Below are 22,282 nucleotides of genomic sequence, written 5' to 3' on the forward strand. Positions count from 1 at the left end.
AAATTTCACACATACAAACATTTTTGCTAACACAAGATCTGTTGTGAAGATGTTATATATCTTCGAATCTCTTCTGGTACCTCACCCCCAAAGAACAATTTTCAATAATTTTATGAGTCATAACTTGCGAATGATTCTTTACAGCTTGGTATATCTAAATATTTCTCTCAACCAGAAACGCGAGATGAATATGGATTCGCATAAAATTGGATATAAATGTTCGATTTTCTTGTAATTTCTCTATACCTACATTTTAATCTGTATTGGATGAAGTATGAAAAAGGGATACTTCAGTCTATTATATCTGGTACCTTTAACATTTTATAAGGATTACCTCATATCTAATACAAAGTGAGGGAAGTAACCATTTATTTATTTAGCTCCGATACTATATGGACAATATTGGCCCGTTCCTTCGGAACCTACATCGTAGAGGGTTAACAATTTGAATAATCATAACATAATTCAAAATATATTGAATTCATCGAACATTGGCTGATTCCAGATGTATCCCTTCATCCAATCCCAAATTTATTAACATTTAATACTAATAACCAACATAATCTTGATCTCCCCAACCTAGACACCAACAGTGATCCAAAATTAGTACCATTTAGTACTTTTCTAACAATTATAGTAGCATTTCGAAACCCCCCAAGATCTCCATACCAGGTAACAACCGAGACCTCAATAGCAAATTTCCGAATTCCAGATTCATACATTTTCTCAATGTCAAATTTAGTAACAATTAGCCCTTTTTTGAAATGTTCGAGCTTATTTGCAAGACCGTTCTATATCCCAATTCCATAGAAAAAAAATTCCAATATAAAATCTCACCGTTTCAGATCTATCGTTTCTTCCAATACCAAATTTAGTTAATTTTACTTCTTTTCGAATATCTAAATTTCCAAAACCAACTACCCTTCACCCACTACCCAATTTAGAAATTCTGAATATACCAATAAAAATAATCATTGTACATATATGGAATTGCAATATTCTGTATTTTCATTGAATGAACGATTTTCCACATAAATGAGGTATAGAATTCCCAAAACTTCAAAAGGAATTTATGATTTTTCATATCAATTAATTAAAACATATTTTTTTTTAATTTCACCACAAAAATGGCAACGTCCTCACAAAATACTTTATTGAATAAACAATGGATTTAGTTTTTATGGTAAGATTGTCTCGTACACGAAATATTGATGATCAACTTATATTTAAAAAAAAAAATATTAAACTCAATAACTGTAAACACAACATAAAATCTCTTTGATGACTCTACAAGACCGATTGATTGATCAGCATCAATCATTCAACCAACACGACGTTTCATCCCCGTCTAATAATAACCAAATGAAATGTCATGCAATGGCTGAGATGTGCCCTCGGGAAGAGCATAATCACGTGCTAGCTGGTCTAGCAGACTGCCACCACCTCCGCTGCTGCGACTTTGAGGTTGAGGCTGTGGATAGCGGGGTTGTTGTACAGGAACGGCTTGAGGAACTGGCCGGGGTGCTGGCGAGGGTCCGAATTGGAATGGTTCCAGAAGAGGTCGACCCCCCGAAGCAGGTCCCAGAAAACCTTGGGCACGAGCACTGGACGGAGATGGAGTCTCAGGTGCTGGGGCATAGACGGGTCGTGATATGCGGAGATTCGATGAACCACCAAATGAGGTGCTCTGTGAGTAGTCCGGTTCAGGTCGTGCCACTTTTGGAACTGGAGAATAAACAACATCTGTGGTACGTTGGGCACCGGGTATTTGAAGTCTGGGTGGAGCAGGTCCTACAGATTTTGGGGCGGGGATACTTTGGGGAACATATTGGGGTCTACGTGGAGGCTCTGGTTCGGATTCTTCATCCTCATACTGAACGTATTGTGGTTGAGGACGGGGTTGAGGTGGAGGTGGCGGTGGTGGAGGAGCAGGTCTGTACTGAGGTTGGGGACGATTAATGCGCTAAAAAGAAACATCGAAGTTAAAAAAAAATTGCTATTTGGCAATATATCGGGTGCTCACCTGTGGCCTTTGTGGTCTATTTACGGGTTCCTCTTCATAATCGGGCTCTGGTTCACGTCTAGTTTCGTCAACTAATGTGGGCGGTGCCACTGTTATACCCTCACCGGATGGCTGGAATCCATATTTGTTGGCACCATATTCGACAACTCGTACTTTGCCAGTCTCATCAACATAGCCGTATTTACCTTTAACCTCACCGGTGGCCAATTTGGTTTCTATTTTGAATGAACCATCAGCACCCTCGTAGCCATATGTGTAGGAACCATCCTCGTTGTGTCTAAAATTAAAGAAAATCAGATTTAAACATTTTCCAATGTATATTGCATTTATTTTACTTACTTATTAATTTGCTTTAGAATGGGTACTGGTGTTGGCCTTGGCACTTCTTGGGCCGTGTTCGGTCGCAGTCTTATGGGTGCAGGTCTTGGTGTATTTTCTTGATAGTCTTGATAATCTTGTGCACACACTGTGACACACAATATTGATAATATCAGAAAACGTTTAAGCTGAAATGACGAAAAAATATACCCATGATTATGTGTTAGAAAGTTACAAAACGGCACATTAAATTCAAAAAACTAAATGCATAAAATCTTTATTTGAATCGCGACTACGACTCAAATGGTCCAACCGCTTAGTTCAATACATATATTAGTTCACGTATAAATGCTTTTATGTTGACTTCCAATGTTTCAATTGAAGAGGGCTTGTCTAGGCGGCCAATTGTCCTGTCTCAAACGAGAAATAACATTTTCACTACATTCACCTCTCAATAAGACCAATGTTATAGACCCAGTTTAAAGTCTTTGACAGTACACTAACTAGACGTACCCATAGGTATTGAAATAGAACAAGGAACACAAATACGATTAATTAAATAGAACAAGAAATACCAATAGGGTTTACCAGAGTATTCAATTGGATATAGTCCGAAAGATGATTTTATTTGTGTTATCCGGAAAACACCTTACGTTGTCTTGTTACGATTTTATGGTTACCAAATTGGTGTTAAACCAAATAGCTATGGAAAGTACGTTTTTGGAAAAATGCACATTTCCTGAGAATTGACTAGACTTATTTTCAACACTCTTATCATAGAAGTACCAATGTTGACATAAATATCTGACTTTGTCTCGAGAAGTGAAAATTAAGATATAATGTAACTTTAAAGAACTTTGCTCATTGTTTATTGTTGCAAAAAACAAAATACATTTGAACAATTTTTCTATCGATAAAATTTGCAGAACTTAAGAAAAATTTAAATCCCATCCGCAAGTTTATTAAATATATTGTTATTATCTGAAGAAAACATTTTTGTTTGGCCTTCATTTGTATTTAAAACAAGTAAGCAAAGGCTATTGTCGTGCGGGGCCGACCTTGTGATACCCTACAACACTACAATTTGGTATAATTTCCCTTATGTCCAAATCCATTTTTGAAATATTTCGTTTTCTTTTTTTTCGTTGTGTATTTTGGATATCGTCTCTAAGTTATTTTCAGCGTTTCGGTCGAATGGAAATGTTGGTATTTTTTCACACAAAGGTAGTGATCTATTCTATTTGCAGTCCTAACATCTAACTTCATGGGAGATTTTGTGTTCTTTGGTTACTATTCGTGACTTTTATAACGGCTGCAAAATCAGGAACATTTTTAGTTGTTGGTACATTTTAACCCCTAAATATATTGCCGACATCTTTAAAAACAATAGGCCTAGCCAGTGTTGCCAACGTGGAAACTGCATATTACACACAGAGGCTGAAAATATTACACATTTGAGGAAACATTACACATGTATCAAATTTTTTTGATAAAATTTAATTTTTTTAACGAAAATAACTATATAGCCCAAAAATAAATATAAATTCATTTTATATCAAATCATAGCTAAAAAATATAATTATGTATAATTATATAATTTTGCTATTATTTTAAGTGCTTTATATTAGTTTGCTTAAGTCTGGGGTATCCCCTATTGGCTTATTATCTTCGTATGACTCTCCATTCAAGACAGTACTGATTTTCAAAACGAAACAGAAAGTTTGCAACATTAGCTGATTGCTACCAATATCATGAATTCATATCGGCGAAGGGTGTGGGCACTTGTTTTTTAGTCTTTTTGGGCTATTATATTATATATTATATCTGTTAAAAAAAAAACACTTTAAGTGTCGAGCAATCTCCAGTGAATGAGAATCATACTCACTTCTTGTCATACTCTCCTATTGCCTTTCCAGAAATGAGCTTAATATTCTTTCTGTGGTAGCATTTGGGGAGGGAGGAAAAAGTGTTAAATTGTAAAACAAAAAATTACACATGAACTAGCTGGCCCGGTCCGCGTTGCCAGCCCGTAATTTTAGTCTTTAATGCTATTATATCATCCACCTTGAAAAGGAGGGTATATTAACTTTTCATTCCATTTGTAACATCACTAAATGTTCGTCAAAGACCCCATTAAATATGCATATATATTCATAATCAGCATAAAACTCTAAGTCGATTTGTCTGTCTGTATGTCTGTTTGTTTAAATTACGATACAGCCCACATTATTTGACGTATAGCGTCAAAATTTAGCTGAAAATTTGTATTGTGTATAGGATGGTTTGTATTGAAAATGATCTATCGGTTCACGTTTTGGTATAGTCCCCATATAACGGTATCTCTGGAAATTCGGTATTTTGATGATTTTTGCCACATTTCTCCTCGGATTTGTCTAACACATATAACGATACCTACCTATATTGGGTATGTTGATAATCCACACATTTACGCGTATAATTGTTTCAAATTTGGTATTTTAGAAGTTTTGATAGATGACAATCCTTGAAGTATAATTTTTTACTTCTTTTTAAAGTAATATGAACCCATAATTTCCATATATTTTATCATAATATAATTCAAAGACTATTAAGCAAATGTCCGGTTCCTTAAATCATATGATGGTTATACAAAACGTGATCAGTTTTTGCATAGATGGTTTCTTCCCAAATTACCAACATTTGCCGAAATTAGTATGAAAATATGGTTAAAATGTAAGATATACTTGAAATCGGGTTGAATCCTTATCCGGGGGTTATGGCCCATATCATGAACTGCAAAAGTGATTTAAGGTATCGTGAAAGTTTAGGAAGAATTTCTGAAAGAATAGAAATCCTTTTCCCTTCATATTCGGTATTTCACTGATTGCAGTCCCAATGAATTTTGCATATTGAGTTCTCATTGGGCGGATTATTGTCATGTGATAGAAGTAGGTAGGTCCACGTGTTGAAATAAGCCCCATAACGTTTTGTCGGTTATTTTTGCTTATTTAAATGTGTTCGCATCTTCCAGCTGAAGCACGATGTAGATCCTGGAGTTGAAAGCTAAATGCAAATTTCAGACATGAAAGATCGCCATTTAACATCTTATTGCGTACTATTTCATTTTTGATATTATTCATTCAGAATTCAAAACAATAAAAAATGTACACTTCTATATAGTTTTTAAATTTAAAAAATTTCACACCAAAAGGTTTTATATTTTTATTCGCATATTTTACTCAATTTTTTTTTGCAAGATTCCATTCCGAAGTTGTATGAATTGTGAAAATCCGTCAAAACGTTCTTGAGTTATAAGCATAGTAACTAATAAACAAATTGAAAAAAAAAATCTTCAACTTGTTCGCTGGTTTTTTACAGCCAATATTTAAATGTCCTTACGAAGTTTGGACCTTACTATTATTTTGAAATCTGATTCCATGGAAAAAATGTTCTCAGTCTTTCCCTATTTTAGAGTTTTTGCAGTGCAATATGCTCTTTTTTGATTTTTTAGCAATTTTGGTTTGACCACGTTAAATTATTTTGGCATCATCTATTCAGTTCCGCCACTCCATAATTTTCGTCGTTTCTACTACCCAAAAAAACTACACATCATATTAGAATACAAAAAAAAAAAAAAAACACTACAAATGTACATTCCGAAATAGTAAGTCAAAATGAAAAAAAGCATGTAAAATAAAACATTACTATTGTACACTTCAAAAGTCTAAATGAAAATTTTAAAATTTCACATTTTTACGCGATTTATTGGATTTTATCCTTTTCTGCCAAGAGACAATTCCGAATTTGTGTAAATCGTTAAAATCAGATGAGCGGTTCTTGAGTTATAAGCGTAGTAACTAACACAACTTCCTTATATATAGACAGATTAAAAGTATACGTGGTCAGTTCCCTGGCGCCCAAAAAAAGTCCTAAGTTTGGAGGGAAAGTCAACAGTATCTCGTGTAATAATTTTCAAACCGATATCTTCATTATCTGGCAAATATACAGATTTTAGATAAATCAAGATAGTGGGCGTAAAAGTAGGCGTGGTCAATATTATTTTCTTTAAAAACCTAACTCGGGGTATGACGAACGTTTGTATAAAAAATTATGCAAATCGGTCCAGGCGTTTTCAACTGATTCCGTTACCAACAAACAACAATTGATTTTTATATATATAGATTACACATGAAACTAATTGCACATGGGCTACACATGCAACAAAAAATTACACACGATATGTGTAATTACACAAGAGGTGGCAACGCTGGGCCTAGCCCTTTTGAGCGTAACTCTACCCTTATGAAAATATTTGTGAGGATCGGACGATAATTGCAATCTGCATATAAAAACCCCAACTTGTATTGTAAGGTGGAAAAATATTACAAAATATACACTTCAATATTATAAGTCAAATTGAAAGAATCGCATGCGATAAAAAATATTAAAAAATATCACAGAACACTACAAAATATATATATTTCAGATTTTATACTTTTATGCCAAGAGGGCATTCTGAATTAACAAAATTTGTCAAAATTGGTCCAGCCATTCTTGAGATATAAGCATTCTAGCTAACATCCCTTTCCTTTGTATACATAACGGTTAGAATTGACCTTTTCGTCTATTTGTGATTTCGCCGGGATTAAAAATATTCGCGGTTTATTAGAAAATTTGACTTTTATTTAACACAAATGTTATGGTCTATTTCACCCACTAAAGCTCTAGACCCATGATTACTTCCGTCGATTGGTCTATTATTGCGACCTTTAGAATAACTGCAAAATCAGGAAAATTTTTTTTGGTTCATTTCAACCTAACTAAATGTTATGCGATCATCACCAAACGCAATTGGCTTCTATTCTGACCATAACCATTGTCCATGCAAAATTTCGTGAGGATCGGGCCATAATTGCGACCTGTAGCTTAATTACAAATTAACATGGACAGACGGATGGACGGACATACATAGCTAGATCGGCTCAGCTCGGCGAGATAGGAGGATCCATATATATTTCATATTTACTCTATTTTCACATATTTTTAGTTAATTATTTTTTTTGGAAAACCACTGATATGGCCATGAATCTTTTAACATAGTTTTTTTTTAAATATTTCTACACAGATTTTACAATTGACATCGAAGACCACTGTTATGTGAACATAGTGATACCATACATATTTACATACATTTGTAACACTATAAGTAATGTGATGTTGACTTGACAGTGAATAGATGTGTCCTCTTTACTTTTATTTTTGTTATGTTTGCGGTTGACATTCAATAACGGGTTTCGTATTTCAGTAATATGACATTAATTTAACCATAATAACAAAAACATATCGAGCGGAAAGATTTTACTTCCGCTCTGTGTGTCAGTAAGCTGAAGCAATGCTTCACAGAAGATGGGAAAGTATTACCTAGTCAATTGATGAGTACACCTAAGTCTGTTTTTACACGGTCTTTTTGTACACGGTTTTGATATAACACGGTTTGAAAATTGAATATTTTTAATTTATTTACACGATTTTATTCCATTTAGCACGATTTGAAATTTTATGTACTTAAATTTTTCACAAAAAAGTATTTATGAAAGAAAAAAGTCTGAAACCATCGAATTCCCCTTTAGCGCGTACAAACAATTTTTACTGGTCAAAGCAAATGTGAATAGCACTATGTGCATACAATAAAATTTACTGGTCAGAGCAATTGAAACGTGTTAATATTTTGTGAACTGTTAATGCAATAAGACGTGTTTGGTAAAGAAAAAAATAAAAATTCTTGTTTTTCACTAATTTTAATAGGTTTTAGAGATTAGGAACAAATCGCCCATTTTTGTATAAGATCAATGTCTTTTTTACACGGTTTTTTTTTACACGGCTTCTTCTGGAACCAATCTACCGTGTAAAAACAGACTTAGGTGTATACATAATATTTAGGAGATGGTATATGGCCGAGACCGAGTCGATTTTTTTTTATTTTCCAAGACAAATAAATAGTTTTTCTTTTTGGCATTTGCGGTTAAGCTATTTTTTTATTTTCACTCAATGCATTTATGCAAATAGTAGAGTTAGAAACTTTAACAATTTATTAAAAGTTGTTTGAAACTGTAACATTTCACTTCCTCCATCAACGGTGAGTAACATACTTATATATAGATACATATATACATACATACCTATGTATGTAGTAACTTCTGTGCAATGCAATATTAGCATTTTATTGAATTCCTAACATGTGGGTGCATGGAAAACTTTAAGAGAGACATGAATTGAAAACATATGGTTGCTCAAACGAGGGTTGCAACGCAAGTTGTCAAAAGGTCGTTAGTTATAATGTGCTCATTATTAGATAAAAATTGAGATTAACCAACATAAACAAATTTTTAAAATTTGTAATTTATTTGTAATTCAAGAACTCCATTTGTGAATTAAAAAAATCAAGTAAAACTCTTCGAAATTCTTTCTTCAGGAAATCATTAAAATCACAAATAGAATTTACAATAGGATAATGATATATATTGGAACTATATCCAAACCAGATCCGATCTTTATGCATAAAAATGCAAACAGTATCTGATATCTAGCACCAAATATTATTCTTGTATATTTGCGAATTTGAGAGACTTAAACACTAAATCGGATGAAACATACAGGGTAAGATGAAAAAACAGCAACCAACTTCAGACTGCTGCCATTTCGTCCGCTCGTCCGACAGCTGTTAAAATAATTCCAGTGACAGATCATATATTGCTTACAAGAGTACAAAAACATTTTGGTGAGAATTTTCCAGAAAAAAAGTTATTCTTGATGGAATTCATTCCTTTATATTTGACTGGAAAACCACAAGCACTCCAGCATTGAAATGTGAATAAATCTTTTGTGTCTCGTACCATCGCTCAATAAAGAGTTACTTCGCTTGACTAAAAGTGGTAAACTGCCGATTTTTTTCTCCGATAAGAAAACATTCGTTGTCCAGCAGCTTGCAAACAAACAAAATTATCGTGTTAATTTGCCAAAGAGGTTAGCTGAAAATGTTCACCTTTGGTTGGCCACCAGAACTCAAGCGCCGGCCATCGTGATGTGGTGGGCCGCCATAACAGCCGATGGCAATCGACCGTGGCATCAGAATAAATGCCAAATATTATCGCTAAAATATTCTGGAGGGTGTATCAACGCCTTGGAGAGTAGACCTTGGACATTCCAACAGGACTCAGCACTATCGCACTCATCGCGCCACCCAAGAATTGTTACAAAATGAGGTTCCTCGCTTCATTTCCAGCGCACAAAAGCCACCAAAATCTCCGGATACCAATCCGTTGGACTATTGTGTCTGTAGTATTTTGCAAAGCAAGGTTGGCACTAAAAATTAACAAAGTGCCCATCACCTCAAGCAAGCGCTTCGGGCACCGTGTGACGGTTTCATTGGCCGTTTGAACGCCATAATTCGTGCCAAAGGTGACCAATTCGAACAAATAGAACGGTACATCCACACTATTTAACGTACATCTTCGTATTGAAAATGAGGTATATTGGTTTAATTCGTATAGCGACCTTATAACGGTACCTCCCGATATTTGTAATATTTTGATCAAATTGTTTCAAATTCAATATTTAGAATTTATAAATGGTTTAACTCCTATGACACAATATTTTCCATATATGTGCTCTGTTTATTATAACGCCCATATTACCGTATCCAGCATTCTGATCTGGCATACGATATTTGGATAATTTTTCTACGGAATTGTACGAAATTTAATATTTACAATTTTGTAACTAATTTTTAATTTGTTATTCATAATCGGTTTCACCACCTGTTCTAGAATATTTCCCATATTGATCCAAGGTTTCCATATAGCACAATATATAACAACCCATGTACATATGGGCTCACATTAAGGTCACATTGGTTTAAAGTGGAACACCTTCGAATATTGAATTCTGATACTGTTATACGTACATGTTTTCTTTAGCTCATGTTAGAGGATATTGAAAGTTCTTTTACTTTTTTAACCTTAAATTTGGATTCAGAATTACCCTAAAAATTTAGAACGCCTGAAAGTCAATATACTTAAATAGTAACTTCAAAGAATAATATGTAATAGGTATTGAAAAAATAATATCGTTGTTCCCATTATTAATTTTCAAATAGCATCAACTGTACCAGCAATAGCACAACTGACCTCGTAAAATCTAATACTTCTACATCTGTTTTTTCACATAAAAGTACCATAGTGTTAATGTATTCCTCCCCTTCGTTGCTGGCCAGCTAGCATTTTCAAGTTGTTTGTTCGGGTTTTATGTAATTAAATATTCACTGTAATGAATAATTTTCTTCCTGAATGACATTGATCACGATACGCGGCGTCGGTGTTGATTGCAGTTTCTGTTGGGTGTTGTCGAATAACAGAGCTGTCATTTTGCAGTTGTGTTTGTTGTTTTCTTGTTTCCATTTCTATTCCAAGTCATTGGCCAACAAGAAAAGTGAAAGGGCGGATGATTAAAACGCACATTTCACAAAGATTGTTTACAGCTTGAAATACTTGGCAGAGAGTGAATTTTATTATTTCTGGTGTTACGTTTTTATTCAAAGCATTTGCAGTCGTTTAACAAAGAAATACGGAATGTCTGCAAACAAACAAAACGGCGAAACATTCTCTTCTACAATGAGGTCAACAAATAAACGTCCTTGTAGAACAGTTAATAAATTATATAGTTGAACATTTTTTATACACTAATCACTCAGTCCGGTAGTGGAATTAGTTAACATTTAACAAATCTAGACATTCACATTTGTATTGACGGCAGTGACCAAACTGTTGCTTTTATGGTATTTTAGAACATCTAAAAACCATTTACTTTAAATGGATTGGCGTATAAATTAAATTGAAAGATTATATCAGATTAGACAGCCGTCTGCTGGAATAAGCTTTAGTGACAAATGTGTCTCAACAAATTGTGCAAACAGAAATCCGTTGATTATGAATCATTCGCTATGCTGTTCTTGCCGAGTTTGTGTAACTTACAATCATAAGAAGGACTTTAGGAAGTGCTAAACAGATCGAATTTCCTATTTCTTTCTAATATTTGAAGCCCTTCAAATAGATACAAAATATTATATTAAACAAGTAAAAAAGCAGTAAGTTCGGCCGGGCCGAACTTTGAATACCCTCCACCATTTGGAACGAATTAGAAAATTTTCAAAAAAATAAAATCCAATAAAAATTCTTTTAAAATCTTTAAAATATCTAATATAGGAAGGTGCCGATATATGGGGGGGATATACGATATTGTGGACCTATAAAGACAAATCTATGTCTGCGTGTAAAGTACTCACAAGGAACACCTTGTATGGATTTTCAGATAATTCCATTGGAAAAAGTGGCTAAAATCATCAAAATACCGAATATAGGAGAGTACCGTTATATGGGGGATATACGAAATTGTGGACCTATATAGACAATTCCGTTTCAGGGGTAAAGGGCTCACAAAGAACACCGTCTGTGGATTTTCAGACAATACGATTGGTAAATGTGGCTAAAATCATCAAAATACCGAATATCGCGGGGTACCGTTATATGGGAGCTATATGTTATCGTTAACGTATATAGAGAATTCTCTGTCGGGGGGTAAAGTGCTCACAAATAACCCCTTGTGTGCAAAGAAACACTTGTGACCATTCCGTTGAAAAATATGGCTAAAAACATCAAAATAACGAATATCGGGTGTACCGTTATATGAGGGCTATACGATATCGTGGACCTGTATAAACAATTCTCTCTCAGGGGGTGAAGTACTCACAAGGAACTACTTGTGTTGATTTTAAAACAATTCCATTGAAGCGTGGCTTACATCATCAAAATACCAAATACTTTGGGGGTACCGTTACATGGGGGCTATACGATATCGTGGACCTGTATGGACAATTATCTGCCGAGGTATAAAGTACTCACAAGGAACTCCTTGTGTGGATTTTTAGACAATTCCGTTGAAAAATGTGGGTAAAATCATCAAAATACCGAATATCGGGGGTATCGTTACATGGGGGCTATACGATATTGTGGACCTATATAGATAATTCTTTTTGAGGAGGTAAAATGCCCACAAGGGACTCCTTTTGTAGAATTTCAGACAATTCTATAGAAAAATGTGGCAAAAATCATCAAAATACCGAATACCGTGGGGGTACCGTTACATGGGGGCTATACGATATTGTGGACCTGTATGGACATTTCTCTGCCGAGGTATAAAGTACCCACAAGGAACTCCTTGTGCGGATTTTCAGACAATTCCGTTGAAAAATGTGGGTAAAATCATCAAAATACCGAATATCGGGGGTACCGTTATATGGGGGCTATACGATATTGTGAACCTATATAGATAATTCTCTGCCGAGATATAAAGTACCCACAAGGAACTCCTTGTGTGGATTTTCAGACAATTCCGTTAAAAAATGTGGGTAAAATCATCAAAACACCGAATATCGGGGGTACCGTTACATGGGGGCTATACGATATTGTGGACCTATATAGATGATTCTCTACCGAGGTATAAAGTACCCACAAGGAACTCCTTGTGTGGATTTTCAGACAATTCCGTTGAAAAATGTGGGTAAAATCATCAAAATACCAAATGTCGGGGGGTTCCGTTATATGGGGATGTACGATATTGTGGACCTATATAGATAATTCTCTGTCGAGGTATAAAGTACCCACAAGGAACTACTTGTGTGGATTTTCAGACAATTCCATTGAAAAATGTAGCTAACATCATCAAAATACCGAATATCGGGGGTACCGTTATATGGGGGCTATACGATATCGTGGACCGATATAGCGCATCTTCGAACTTGACCTGCCTGCAGACAAAAGAGAGATCTGTGCAAAATTTTAGCTTCCTATCTTAATTCGTTTAGACTGTAGCGTGATTACAACAGACGGAAAGACGGACAGAGGGACAGACGGACGGACATGGCTAAATCGTCTTAGAATTTTACGCTGATTAAGAATATATATACTTTGTTGGGTCTAAAATGATTATTTCGATGAGTTACAAACGGAATGATGAACTTAATATACCCTCCATACTTTTTTTGGTGGAGGGTATAAAAAAATTATATATACAGGGCGAGATAAAAAAAAAACTGCGACAAAGTCAAAAGCCATAATTTCTTCCTTTTTTATAATTTTATTGAATGAAAGCAAAAAATGTCGGAAATAGCGTCAAATTTTAGAATAAGTTTAGATTTGTTCCAATTTGGTCACCTTTGGTACGAATTATGGCCTTCAAACGGCCAATGAAACCGTCACATGCCCGAATGTTGCACTGCGGTATTTTATCCCATTCCCGGCGAAGCGCTTGCTTGAGGTGATCTTGCGATATATTCAGCTTACGAACCATATTTTGGCCACAGCTACGTGGGTTTCGATCAAGTTGCTTCTTTACTTTTCGAACTATTTCCGTCCATTTGGACTATCCTGCCTATATCACGGTAACGAGCGATGGAAGGAGACAGAAAAGATTTATTCACATTTAAATGCTGGAGTGATCTAACGATAGCCACTATAAGAAATAAAGAAATTACAGGCTAATATAAAGAAATCACAGCCTTGAATTCCATCACGAATAACATTTTTTCTGGAAAATTCTTAACAAAATGCTTTTGTACGCTTGTAAACAATATAATGAGTGGCTTAGAAATAACAGAAATCTGAAGTTGGTAGAAATTTTTTCATCTCACATTAAATTCTGTATTCTTATTCTTTATTTTCTTTTGAAAGTTTCGATCCATGATTTCACTTTTGATAAAAATGGACTCTGTTAACCTAAGTTTAAGTATTATTATATGTGGGATCTGCTCCTTTCTTCAAATATTGGATCTGCTCATTTTTTTCAGGTGTTATATTTGACACAGTCCCACACAATACCCCTTTTATATTTTAAAGTTTAAAAGATTCATTTTCCAGACAAATTGGTAGTTGAACGTTGTATTTTGAAGATATCAACATCAATTTGTCAATTTGGATTCGCATTGAAATTATACGATTGCTGTTTACAGAAACAATATATTTTAGTCGTTTGAAGGTCTTGAAGTAGCTACTATTTAATATTTTGAAATCGTAGCAGGTGCGACTTGTCATCTCAAAAACTGTTCAGTATTTCCCAAAGTGGGTCGCTAGAAAGTATTGTATGCACCCCGAAATCGGGGATGGCCCACAACCTTCTTCAGCTACACACAATCGAAAGCTCAAATACTACCTCTGTTTTTTTTAAATTCTCTGTTTCCGAAATTCCAGAAAACTCAAGTTTTGAATGCCCAATATTAGCCAGATTATCTGTAAGTAGCGAGTTACCCCATCTTATTTCATCTGCTAATATTCTCTTGTATTCATACTTACAAGCTTACGACTATGATTTGACGAGCGAAAAAAAAATCATTGATAAGTTTTTGAAATTACATAAAAACAAAGTCTTTACAAGCTTATTCGATTTTTCTTTTAACTTCGTACAACGCAGTACGTAAATTACATCTAGTATGAATATGAAACTCGTCGGTCCATTCCTTCTGGAAACTCCCCCACAAAAGTTAATTCTAATAATAATTCTTCAAACGTGTTGTATTTCAATATTTCAATATCAACCAAAGATCTAGATCTTCTAAATATAAACATTTTGAAATACAATTAATCGCATACAAATCAATCTTCAACTTCGACTGATAATCCTGCCAGGTTTGAATAATCCCAGAGATCGTGAACCTATGTCCACTAAGAGTCGTTCTCGCGAATATGCGTATGGATTTAGTTGCAAATCTTTTCTATTTTTTTGATTTCCATCCATTCCATGAATCCTCCCACAAACATATATTTTAGCAAACTTACACTTATAGAAATTTAAAGACTGCATCTTATGGTCTCATCAACATTTGTTAGATACAAAACGTGAGTATTATAGCCAATCAATAAGACTTTAAGTTGGGCTTTTCAGTCACGATATGTGCTTGGAAACAAGTGCCAACTATGTACCTCCATACATGTATTATTTTAGCGACATCTAATGCTCAACATATCTTGACATATAAATTTCTACATGTATACCTCAATGCAGCTGCAGGAATTTTATTAAAAAAATGCAAATTTTTGTTTGAAATATGCACACTTATCGGATTATCCCATCAAACAGGCCCCATGTATATTAAACAATTATTATGTGATGATTAAACAATTAGCTGAATGTTCATTTTTCGTTGGTCATCAATTGAATTGAATCAACCAAATCATCATCACGCCGCCAAAAGCATTCAACCATAAATCTTGCCTTTGGTTCAAGATTTTCTTGTAAAGCCACAACGTGGTGCTGACACTGCTACAGCTACTGTTGGACAAGTTAAGAGATATCTTTGTTTTTTTTTTTTCGTTGCTACTAAACACCGGCACGAAGTACATGGGAAAATTGCAACTTTTTTCTGTTTACTTAACTACTTCAATAGCCGCTTTGAATTGAAATAACATATAAACAAAATCTAAAAATTCACATCAATAGACCTTTCACTTCAATGGAACGCTTCAAGTTTGCGCTATGAGTGCAAAACCATTGGGTGCATACCACTGGCGGCAAGACCGGGGACTACCTGGAGACCAAAAGTTAGCTGACTAAAACGTCGCGGCCAATCACTGCTAGGCCAAATGAATGAACGAACTGATGCTGGGTCCACTGAATGGACCTTTCGAACGCTTACTCTTTGGCTATTCTGTACGCAATCATTTTTCTGTTCCACATGACAATGTGCAATATTTTTCAACTATTTTTCAAACTGCAAAACAATAACAAAATCTTTATTTATTTTTACCACAAAAATTTAGTATTTTTTCATTTTTGTAGACCTAAAATTTTGTTGGCATTACCAAACATTGCCTTTTGATATTTAGAGCACATTTTAAATTTTGCCACAGCATTATGCAAAATTTATTAATTTGTAATACATTTTTCGAAAAGTTTACTGGGGTAATTGTTAATAGCCGGTTATTGGAATCAATTTGGTTGAAATGTTTGGCTAACTAACTTGTATTAATGCAACCAACTTGGGCTACAAGTTTTGTAAGTTACAAAAAACAAAATCAAGCATAAGCTAATAACTCTATTTAAATAATTCACACATATTTACCAAGAACGTACACTCAAAGTAAAAAGTTAATGTATTATGTATAATGTCGGTGGATCATTTCACGGAGCTCCTAATCAAAATTCGTGCAAAAAAAAACTAAAAAAAAAAAACTGATGATGGATGGATCCTTACTGAAACATGCTTAATTTCAAAAAGGGAATAACCTCAAACAGAAATGTTTTCCGAATCGGCCTTATAAATAAATGGGCGCTATATCCCATTTTTGCACCACTTTTTTCTTTGGTTATTCAAAATATTGGCCCTTTGTGGGGAAGGTTCCAGAAGGAGTGGTCCGCTATATCCTATTTTTACACCAAATCTTGGTTTGATGGAAATATTGGTTTGAATAGAATCGGAAGCTAATTTCTCATTTTGTGCCATGCCAAAGTTTTTTTATACCTTCCACCGATATTCGGTATTTTGATGATTTCACCCACATTTTTCAAAGGAATTGTTTGAAAAACCACGCAACGAGTGCTTTGTGGGTAGTATATACATCGGAAGAGAATTATCTATATAGGTCCACGATATCGTATTGCCCCCATATAACGGTACCCCCCGATATTCGGAATTTTGATGATTTCACCCACATTTTTCAACGAAGTTGTCTGAAAAACCACGCAAGGAGTACCTTGTGGGTACTGAATACCTCGGAAGAGAATTATCTATATAGGTTCACGATATCGTATAGCCCCATATAACCTACCCCCCGATATTCGGTATTTTGATGATTTTACCCACATTTTTCAACGGAATTGTCTGAAATTCATTGTGAGTACTTTATCCCTTGGAAGAGTATTATCTGTATATATAGGTCTACGATATCGTTAGCCCCCATATAACGGTACCCCCGGTATTCGGTGTTTTGATGATTTTAGTTACATTTTTCAACAGAATTGTTTAAAATTGTACACGAGGTTCTTTGTGAGCACTTTACCCCCTGACAGTGAATTCTCTATATAGGTTAACGATATCGTATATCCCCCATACAACGGTACCCCCGATTTTCGATATGTTGATGATTTTAGCCATATTTTCCTATGGTATTGTCTGAAAATACACACGAGGATTTCTTTGTGAGCACTTTAACCCCTGAAAGGTAATTGTCTATATAGGTCCTCAATATCGTATATCCCCCCATATATCGGCACCTTCCGATATTAGATATTTTAAATATTTTAACAGAATTTTTAATGGATTTTATTTTTTGAAAATTTTCTAATTCGTTCCAAATGATGGAGAGTATTCAATGATTTTACCCTTTATTTCGATGCGGCACGTTTGGTCGGATGTATGGCGTGTTGATAGGTTATCGTTAAAAACCATATCTAGAACGTTCATCTATAGGAGTCCTTATTAAGAAAGTGCTAATACCTTTAAGTTCTTCATAGAGAGATCAAGCTCAAAAATAATCTTGAACCTAGCAAAACCTGGGAGCTTTATGAGCCAAATTAGTAATTTAAAGGTAATATAAACCAATTCCCTTCTGCACTATCAGTTGTTTACAAAGCAAACAATTTTTGTTCGTCATTTCCAAGTTATGAGTAACGTCGGCCCAGAGTGTGCTCAACCGACTACAAAACCGAAGGTTGTGAGTTCGGGATTCGGAATCAGTAAATTAAGAAAAAAAAAAAACAAGTAAGGGAAAGTCAAAAGTCGGGCGGACCGGCTATATGATACCCTGCACCACTATCCATATTTAGTAGAGCTCTTTCAACAAAATAATTTATTCAATGTAGAACATACCACCTATCAACATTTGGCTTTAGAGCAGTTATATTATGATTTCAGAGGGAACTAATATATGGGAAGCATATCCAATGCTGAATCGATTTTCATTAAATTTGAAATAGACATTTTATTCTTTTATACCAAATAACATTGCTATAGAGTGCATGAGATTGATTATATTAAAAAATGTTTATGGGAGGCATATCCAACTCTGATTTTATTTCCACCAAATTTGACGAAGGCATTTTTAAACTGTCGTACCACAAGTGACTATCGGTAGAGCACTCCAGCATTTAAATGTGAATAAATCTTTTAAGTTTCGTACCATCTCTCATTACCGTGATACTGGTAGTGGACGGAAGAAAACAGCAAAATCAGCAGAAATGGTTCGAAAATAAAGAAGCGACTTGATCGTAACCCGCATTGCATTGGCCGAAAATTGGCTCGTGAGCTGAACATATCGAAATATTCCATTCGGCAAATATTGAAAAATGAGCTCGAGGTAAAGGCATTGAAATTCCAAAAAGTGCAATAACTTTTACCGCCGCTTTGCTTGGCCGAAAATGGTGAACTTCCGAATTTGGTTTTCTCCGATGAGACAACATTCGTTGTCCAGCAGTTTGTAAACAAACAAAATGATCGTGTTTACTTGCCAAAGAGGTCAGCTGAAAATGTGCACCTTCGGTTGGACACCATAATTCGTATAAACCGTGGCATCAGAATAAATGCCGAATATTATCGCGAAAATATTCCGTAGGTTGTATTAAAGCCTTGGGCATGCATACATTTTGCCCGCAGACCTTGGACATTCCAACAGGACTCAGCACCATCGCACTCAGAACGCGCCACCCAAGAATGGTTACAAAATGAGGTTCCTCGCTTCATCTCCAGCGCACAATGGCCACCAAAATCTCCCGATACCAATCCGTTGAACTATTGTGTCTGGATTATTTTGGAAAGCAAGGTTGGTACTAAAAAATACCAAAGTGTCGCTAACCTCAAGCAAGCGCTTCACCGGGAATGGCCAAAATACCGCAAAGCAACATTTGGGCAGCATGTGACGGTTTCATAGGCAGTTTGAAGGGCATAATTCGTGCCAAAGGTGACCAATTCGAACAAACCTAAACTCATTCTAAAATTTGATGCTATTTCCGACATTTTTTGCTTTCATTCAATAAAATTTAAAAAAAAAGTAAAAATTATGGCGTTTGACTTTGTTGTAGATTTTTCTCACCCTGTAGGTGATCTGTATTAAAACCTGTGTCTGTAGAAGACCTGTTGCAAGTATTATATTGACGGCAGATCCTTAACTAGATTTATTTAATTTAAATTACTCTATTAGATCTTCTATTTATATAGGGTCTGGGAAGACATTTTGTGACAAGAATCCCCAGTAGGGATTTTAATTTGTGCTACAAACAGACATTTTCAAGAAGGTCTGCTATCCATAAAAGATTTGCTAAAGCACTTATATCAATGGGATACCACTCATAATACGATTGTTAGAACTGGCTAGACTTCATCTACAACATCATTCTCTAACCTTGAATTCAATTTGCTCAATTCTGAAAATTAAGCTTTCGAAAAGAACTAAAAAGTAGTGAATTTCTATGAATAACACTTATTGGCTATGACTTTAAATAATTTATACTGTAATTTTTTCTGGGTGTGCCACTGCATAACCGTTCAACTGGAAAATCAACTAACATACCGCACTGGTTCATTGGTGGTGTGTTGTTAACTGAAATTGGGTAAATAAGTGTAACACCGTTCCATTAGACACGATCGCAAGTGGCATAGTAACCGATGACGTTTACTAAATAAGCCGTTATAGAAGTACATACAATACATAACACAGCGTACATACGTTCTCGTTGTTATGTAGTCGAACATAAATGCAAATTCACTTTTCAAACGAAGTAAAACAAAAAGTGGAATTAAACGAATACATAACAACTGAAGTCTATGTAATATTCCCACAGATGCTGTAATAAAATCCATTGACAAACAAAGTTTGAGAGTTTAATGGCATCTAAGCTCTTCAGATAGTGATTTTTAGTTTTCCATTCGACACTGTTGTTAACTTTGACCTTTTGGTATGTTGCGACGTTACAGTCACCATGTGCGCACTCTCAGCGAGAAGATGAATGAATAATGTCACAGATAAAAAAAAACAATTACCCAGTTTCTGTCGTTGCTTAAAGTAAAATGTTTTTTTTTTGTTGATTTTTAATAAGGTTCTCTTTTTTAAATTAAGTTTGGATATTTTCTTTTACAAAATTCTTGTTTTTTTTTCTATTTGTGAATTCAACATACCACGGGCATTTTTAACACTCAAATCGTTATTTTAATTTTTGCTATTAATTAATTATTTTTGTTGTTCTTTTGTTCCATTAAACAAAGAAGAAAACTCCTTTTGTACACTCCGTTTGTGGTTCGCGTATCCACAACCACCTCCGCTTGATTTTTTTATTTGAACTTTGAACGGAACTGCTGAACTTCTCTTGGAGTGTTGTAGTCACTTAAGTTTGCGGCTATATATGAATGGCTTGAGTTGTTTCTTTGTGCTATGCACCCGATCGCTTCGGGTCGGTTCTCAATGACTTTGTAAAACTCCGCGTTTGGACTGAACGGCTGCAAAAATAACTTGGCCTTTTTATAGTTTGTACTTTATTTGTGTGGCTAAGAAAATAAGAAGGAAAAGAAACGTTTGAGAGTTGTTGGTGGTGGTGTTGCTGCTGCCGTTAGCTGTCTAGCGTGCTGACTGGATTGACGGTGGTACTGTCGGTTATGCTTCATATTGTCGAAGAAACATTTTCCCGTTGCTGCTGTCATTTCTCGTTGTCAACAACAAAGACATAATAATATCTAAAAAATAATATAAATTGTGTTTTTATTGATTTTAGACAATAATTATGTTATGCTACAATTTTTGCAAATGTTTTATTTCTATTGTTGTAAGTACATTTACTGTATTATTTTAAAATTGAACACAATGTTCAAATTGCATTCTTGCTCATGAAAATTATGCAAAAGCTTTTTGCAGAGAAAAATATGAACTCTCTTTAAAAAGCTTTTTTTACCTTTTCTATAAATATACGAAGGTAGTTTCAACAATAACATAGAGATATATAAGTATGTCATTCATATGCGGCAGGGTAATCTATATATTCATAAAAGAAACTTAATTGATAGGTGACTGACTTACAGGCAGATCGTCAGTGCCAAAGTGAATAATTTCAGTAGTTGGATACGCACTAACAAAATAAATATGCCCATTATATTATGCTGGGGCTATAAAGCGGATCAGACTGATTCTATTTTTAAAAACCTCACTATATTTTATATATATATATTGTCTTTAGGTTTGTAGCATCTCCCATTGTGTGCGAATTCAGAAATATTAGGATTTTGGTTCATTACATAACCTTAATAGTTTGCGATCATCTCCAAAAAACAATGAGCTTCTATTCTGTTCCTAACTCTAAGCAAAATATGGTGAGGATCCGGTCATAGTTGGTACCTTTAGTAATTACAAGTTAACATATGTCGACGGACCGAGAGACACACTTAACTAGATCGATTCGCATCGCATGATAGGAAGATTGATATGCATGATCGTTGGTCTAATACCAATCTTTCGAGGTGTTACGTTCTTTTTAGTCCAATCGGCTTACAATACCTCCAACACATTATAAATTAGGGTATAAAATCGCTCAATACTACAGTATTACGAATATGTTGGTCTTATATTTCTAAATTGATAAAGTAAAACAATCTGGTAAATATCAACAACGAAGATTTTAGTTAATTGAAGTCATCGCGAGCACATTGTGAGTTATTAGGAACGTGCATAAATAAAATAAAATAAAATTTCAAAAAAAATCGGTTGACATAGGACTAAAATCATCAAAACATGGAATATTGTGAGGTACAGTTATATGGGGGTTGTCCAAAACATTGACATGCACAGACATTTGTATCTGGAGGATGTGCTACACATAACGAAAACTGTGGCAACAGTCGTCAAAATATCACATAGGTACAAATATATTGGGGTATAC

General features: G+C 34.7%; 1 protein-coding gene across 1 annotated transcript; it reads right to left on the reverse strand.

The window, feature by feature from the left end:
• Positions 1-1,109: 1,109 nt before the first annotated feature.
• LOC101889988 (uncharacterized) lies at positions 1,110-21,086 on the reverse strand. Its single transcript, XM_005184747.4, has 4 exons — positions 20,535-21,086; positions 2,363-2,529; positions 2,024-2,300; positions 1,110-1,963 (listed from the first exon to the last, which is right to left on the reverse strand). Exons 1-4 carry the CDS (start codon positions 20,541-20,543, stop codon positions 1,349-1,351), a joined length of 1,068 nt encoding a protein of 355 aa, XP_005184804.2. The 5' UTR covers positions 20,544-21,086; the 3' UTR covers positions 1,110-1,348.
• Between the last annotated feature and the right edge of the window lie 1,196 nt (positions 21,087-22,282).

Source organism: Musca domestica, unplaced genomic scaffold (assembly GCF_030504385.1).
Source record: "Musca domestica strain aabys unplaced genomic scaffold, Musca_domestica.polishedcontigs.V.1.1 4, whole genome shotgun sequence".
Taxonomy (NCBI): domain Eukaryota; kingdom Metazoa; phylum Arthropoda; class Insecta; order Diptera; family Muscidae; genus Musca; species Musca domestica.

Coding starts and splice junctions, on each gene's coding strand:
- LOC101889988 (XM_005184747.4), bottom strand. Junction 2,301..2,362: donor ATTCTAAAGCAAATTAATAA/GTAAGTAAAATA, acceptor CTTTAATTTTAG/ACACAACGAGGATGGTTCCT. Junction 1,964..2,023: donor ATAGACCACAAAGGCCACAG/GTGAGCACCCGA, acceptor GTTTCTTTTTAG/CGCATTAATCGTCCCCAACC.